The following is a 5,985-nucleotide window of genomic DNA, read 5'->3' as shown; positions in this document are numbered from 1 at the left end:
ATATCACCCCCCCACCTCCAAGATATGCTTTTATCTCTGCCCTTCATTGCCATTTGAAGATAAAGACATCATATAGGCCTACGTTTGCCTCATTCGTCCATCGCGCCGGCGTGCGAGCGTCGCCGGGCGGGTCCAGTCAATCACGCTCCACTTCCCTCGACGACCCGGGGGCCGCTTGTCAGTCATCAGAGCGAAGGCAGTCGGTTTGAAGGCTGGTTTTTCCCCAATAAAACACTGAGCCAGCGTCCTTCAAACGATGGAAATGTGTTGAAGAATATAAACCACACCCCGTCGTGCTGTTTTCCTTCATTCCTACCGTGGTAATCTATTACAAAAATACTCAAAGATTAGCTGAATTAGGAGCACGATTGAGCCCAACTTGGCCTGCTGAGTGTTTTCAGCTATAACACAACAAAGGGGGGGGTTCTATCCAGTTTTGGTTGAGCTAGTTTTCAGTGCTACATACAGAACCGACTGAGCACAGACTAAAACAGGCATACAGTCATTCCCTACCTCTTTGTAAAGATTTAAATATATACTCCAACGACATCAAAACACACAAGTTTCTGCTAAAAGACACCCGACTGAAGCTACACCAGTGTGAACGCGTCCGTCCTCAGTTCTCAACGCCGCTCCGGGCGCTCCTAACCCAACGGCGTCGGGATTCGTCCTTGTTTTGTCGGGACATTTCTTCTCGCGGGGACCAGATTTGACTTTCCTCCTCGTGTTCGTCGACTATAAATCAGCCTTCCTTGGCAGTTCTCGGGGTCAGCCCTCGGGACCCCTGGCGGTCCGCCGGCCGTCACTCAGCCGTCGGGATGCTGCTGCCTGGGTTTTCGGGCCTGGGCCTGGACGCGTTGAGGGAGCTGCGCTTCAGCAACCGGTTGATGATGTCAGCGCACGTCTTCTTGTACTGGTGGCGGAGCAGGGAGTACACGAAGGGGTCGCAGGCCGCCTTGCTGTAAGTTAAGCACTTGGAGACGATTCCCCAGTGGGGGTTGATAGGCACCGCTGGAAATAACTCCACGATCCTGCAGGTGGGAATAAAGGTAAGGGTGGTGAAAGAGGGAGACATAGCACGCTTTAAAGCTTTTATTAAGCATAAATAGAAATGCTTCTTGAGGCTGTAATGAAGTAAGAAAAGAGCCCATAAGATAAAATACTGCAACTGTGAAAACAACTATTGCTACCTTTCATGCTGGGGGCTATTTATCATCGCTTTTCTTATTTGCAGCCGGCTGCATTTCCTGCCAGAAGAAGAAGAAGAGCCACCGGTCGCATAAAGCAGACCTGTCTAACAGTAACGAGAGTCTGGAAACAAGCCAATTAGCTTTGAACGTTCTCTAATGCAGAGTCCACCAACACCCCCAGCTCAGGAGTTCTACCACGAGGCCTGATTTGGAGCAAAAACCTCCCGGCGTTTGCATGTCAGGCTTATTTTATATTTAGATATTTGTGCACATATCTTGGAATCACGTCCCACTTCAGATGCAGTTTCATATGAATGTGCATCTGGCCTCCCGTTTCTCCACCAGAACAGCAGATGAGAACCCCCCCCCCCGCGGTGGAAGAGGTTTCCGCCTGGAGCCATTTGCAGTGGTTGTTATGAACAGCAGCAGCTTCATTCACAACGGAATCATTATAAGTTGCTAAACTTTTTTTTTTCCCCCCAGGACTCTGTTTTGTTTGACTCGTGGCATTTTTTAACGAGGTATTTCCAGGTTGTTTTGGAGTTTTGCAGTTTTTAGATGCATTAAGGTGCAAAATACCTGAGGTCACCAGAAGGGGGCAGCACCCAAGGAGACAGCATGTTTATTTTTCAAAACCAAATGCAAATTCCCAAGGTGAAAACTGTCTTTGCTTTGGTATTAAAGTGGATTTAAACTTACTGATGCCAAGGACGAAATCTCAAAGGGACAGACAGTAAAAACAGAAAAATGATGCTTTACTCTTTACTTTTTCCGAGTGCTGAGATTTTTTTTACTGTCATGAGAGAAGAAAATCGCTGATCCTGTCCACTTGCACTCTGTGTGATTACGCCGTCCACCATCAAGCCCCACCAGCCCATTAACATTAGCCCTACATGGGCAGGTAGCCATCGCTAGCACTTTTATATACTCCACAGCGCTGGTGGGATTAAATCCGCCATCAGGCCGCGGCTTTGACTTTTACGCAAAATGACCCCAAAACGAACAAACAAACAAGTGAACAAGGGTGAAAACTTCCATTTCCTCTTAAGGAGACAATTAAACTGTTTTTTATGTGGAAGGACAAAACTATTTCCTGTTTCTGATTCATTTATTGAGAGTAGATAGAAAAGGGGGACCGGGTCGGACCTCCGTCCAGCCCGCCTTTATTTCCTCCACAGATTGCACGCCGGGGGTGGCTGAAACGAATTTGAATGGGGAAAGTGAGCTTCATAGGAAAGCAATCTAAATGCTGATGATGTCATTATTCTGAGAACATGACACTGCATTTACTTCATAACACCAAGACGAGACAGAGACGGGTTATTTCTGGTGTTTTTCTTCTCTAACTTTTGTGGCCCTGCAGCCCAACAACGAAAGATTTTTTTTATTTTTTTTTAAAAACAACAACATTTAGTTGCTTTTAGAACAGATTCTTTGATAGCACATATTTCAAATGATGCTACATTCTGCTTGAAGAGAAAAAGTGCTCATGCAGCAGGAACCACAGAGCCGAGGCGTATTACTTATCACAAGGTCAGCCAATCTCATCTTCCAACTCCGGCTTGGTGGAGAGGGGAGGCAGTGAAGGGGGGAGGAGGGAGGTTTTGGGGGATGCCAGCAAAACAAAGAAGGCTGTGAATGCCGCAGTGTGCCAGGCTGGCATCCCTCGCCCTCCTTCTCCTCCCTCCACCACCGCCGCCTGGGGTCGTCCGGCGGCTCACCTCGTGATCACGTAAGGAGCGAAGCAGAGCATGAAGGTGCCGATGAAGGTGCTGATCTTCCTGGTGGCTCTCTGGCGTCGCCTCCTCTGCTCCTCCAGGCAGCGCTGGCGGACGCTGGAGAACACAAAAGTCGAGGTTAGAAGGATGGAACCCGATCCAGAATCTGCTTTTTTTTTTTTTTTTTTACGTTCATGCATGACTTTTTACATCACGGCTATGATGTCATAAAGCTTCAAGTTATATTTCATTAGCTGGAGGTCACTGAGACGGTTCTAGATGTCATGTAGACGTCTGACATGTTGAAGGTTGGATCTTTTTAATCTCATCAGACTTTAAACAAGGTTAGCTATAAATCACTCACATTTTGCTTTTTAGAGAGTGGAGGGGTGGGAGTGAACCCACTGCTGTGGGTGACATTTAAATAGATTTCGCATCCCCTCTGAATAACAAGGCCATGATTTAAATGTAAATGCAAAAATGGAGGAGCTTCATTAGCTGTGCTCGGATAGGGAACGGAGTTATTCCAGTATGTAACCTCAAAGTGAACGAGGAGGATGGAACCGACTGGATGCTCCTGGGGAGTTCTTTCCTTTTTATCTGATCAGAGGGTTGATATTCATAGTTTGTTTTATGCTTTAGAGATGAATCCACATTAAATATTATCACACACACACACACACACAGAAAGGGGCTCACCTGGGGTGTATATCCACCAGCAGCACCAAAGTTTGCATTGTGATAACGTCGATCCTCTTGCAGTGAAACCTCGCCACCTTCAACACTTTCAGATATGTGACACACAGAACTATAAAAGTCAGGAGGAAGGTGAAGGAGTGGAAAAAGATGGTGAACACGACGAACTGGGTCCAGCTGCTCGCCCTGGCGTTTGCCAGCGTGCAGGACGCGTAAAGCCGGTGGTAGCCCACCCAGGAGAGGCTGGTGGCCACCGTGGAGAAGGACATGGAGTGCGCCCACGTGTACCCGAGCACAAAAGCCGCGTCCTTGTGGCGCATTTTGGAGTGGTACCTCAGGGGGAACACCACCGCGATCCACCTGTCGATGCTCAGCGCTGCCATGCTCAGCATCGAGTTGGTGGACAGGAAGGTCTCCAAGAAGCCCGCTATCCGGCAGAAGCTGTCTCCCCCCGGCTGCGCCTGGATGACGAGCCCCACCAGAGTGAGAGGCATGTTGGAGACGGTCAGCAACAAGTTGCAGAAGGTGAGGTTGAGGGTGAACAAACCTGGGACCTGCTTGCGGATCTCCGGGTTGTATAGGAAGCAGATCAGCACCAGGATGTTGGACAGCAACGACACTATAATAATCACAACCACCAACACAGAGAGAATTACCTCCGCAGTGTCCATCCTGTGGGCCCCGAAACTCACTTATCCCCACTTTTTGTGCGCATTTCCAGGTTTGTTTTGCGTCAAAATGTCATCAATGTCATCATCCCGCGCTGTGCCAAAGCATCCCCAAGACGTCTCCACCCGGCGGAGGTCCCCCGCTTCCTCTCCACTACATCTCCTCCGTGCGTGAGCCGCCAGTGAAAGATGCTCACAAGGATTCCCGCATGATAAGAAGCGCGTTTGGAGGAGAATATGATCCTTCAAGCTGCGGCGCCGAAGCAGCGCCGGTGCCAGAGCGGCTCTCTTCTGGCGCTGCGTCCTGCAGTGGGCTTTTTGTCGTCCTGTGATGCGCTCCCGAGGCATCACCCCTCCGCACAGGCTGCACAGTGTGTGGGCTATCCCTGTGTCCTCCGAGAAACCACGCTGATAAGACTTGCAGGGTATTCCGTCCAGGAGAACAACACTGCGCACTGAGGAGCAGATCGATAAATGACACGAATTTCGTGCGTAAATGTGTTTTTTTTAACTTGGGGAACAATTTTTTTTATCACACACAGAAGAAATCATGTTGTTTAATTAATTTTCTGATTATTCAATGTGCAGCTCTGTTATTCCCCTCGTTTACAGATGATCCAAACCTGAATTCTGATAATAAATGCTGCGTTCTTGCGTTTTGTTCTTGTTTTTTGCATCATGTCTTTCCTCCTCCCTCCATCCTTTTCTCAAATATCTTCACAGATTAATTCTGCTTCATCGGACCGACGAGGACCAGCATCTTCTGTTCCCCTGGAAGCTGACGGATGACACCCCCTCCCACCCCCCACCCCCCTCTGGACTCCACTGTGGAGAATGCGTGGGACTCATAGAAATGTGTCGCTACACGTGAATCTCTCCCCCCCCCAGCGCAGAGAGGTGATGGTTGAAATGGGAAGAGGGGGGTGAGGGAGTGAGTGGGTGGGTTTGGGTGAGTGGGGTGGGGTGGGGGTGGGGTTACTGCTTCTGCACAAAAATAGCTGAGGAGTTGGAGGCCACAGTGTTCCTTTTATTTGGTCCCTGGTGGCTGAAGAGGGGGAGAAAGTGAAGCCCATTAAAATGTTTTCACGCTATCTGTGGAGTCTTGGGGTGATAAGGTGGGGGGGGGGGGCAGCAGTGGGAAGATGGTGTGGGTGTGATCAAGGTCCTCCCTGCCAGCTCCCGCTGTCATTAGTCTGAACTGCAGCTCCATCATGACTCCATCAGTGAGGTTGTGGGTGTGATGGATGCACCTCCAGCATCACTGGTCCCCCACCACCACCACCACCACCACCACCACCACCCACCCCTGTCACTTTAGAGGCCTTATCAGCACCCAGACACCAGTTGATCTCAGGCTTCAAGAGCAGCTCTTTAATTATTCCATTCATAATTAAATGTCGGCTCCACGGATGAAGGAGACGTCTGAGGGACGCTCAGGTGAGAGGAAAGCAGCTGGACTGATGGGATTCTGCTCCTTATATGGAATGTTTTATCTTTTAACTTGCCTATTTTCATCCCATCATGTCCAATATTTCCCGTGCATGTCTTATCTTTCTTGTTAGATTCTTCAGAGCACCCATCTGTTGGACGGTTTTGGTGTTTGTTTGGGTTTTTTTTTTTATCTTTAACGTTTTCAACTTAAAGAGAAAAGTCAATATATCGTCCATGAAATAAATGACCAATAAAATCTTTTCCAATCAATTCTGATCTCAT

General features: G+C 48.7%; 1 protein-coding gene across 1 annotated transcript; it reads right to left on the bottom strand.

Annotated features, from left to right (window-relative positions):
* Positions 1–802: 802 nt before the first annotated feature.
* LOC137588253 (G-protein coupled receptor 26-like) lies at positions 803–4,275 on the bottom strand. The gene is made up of 3 exons (XM_068305204.1): positions 3,608–4,275; positions 2,912–3,025; positions 803–1,031 (listed from the first exon to the last, which is right to left on the bottom strand). The coding sequence occupies exons 1-3, from the start codon at positions 4,273–4,275 to the stop codon at positions 803–805; spliced, it is 1,011 nt and encodes a 336-aa protein (XP_068161305.1).
* Between the last annotated feature and the right edge of the window lie 1,710 nt (positions 4,276–5,985).

This window comes from Antennarius striatus, chromosome 21, assembly GCF_040054535.1.
Source record: "Antennarius striatus isolate MH-2024 chromosome 21, ASM4005453v1, whole genome shotgun sequence".
Taxonomy (NCBI): domain Eukaryota; kingdom Metazoa; phylum Chordata; class Actinopteri; order Lophiiformes; family Antennariidae; genus Antennarius; species Antennarius striatus.
Note: the sequence above shows the minus strand (reverse complement) of the source record. Positions and strands in the feature narration are given on the sequence as shown.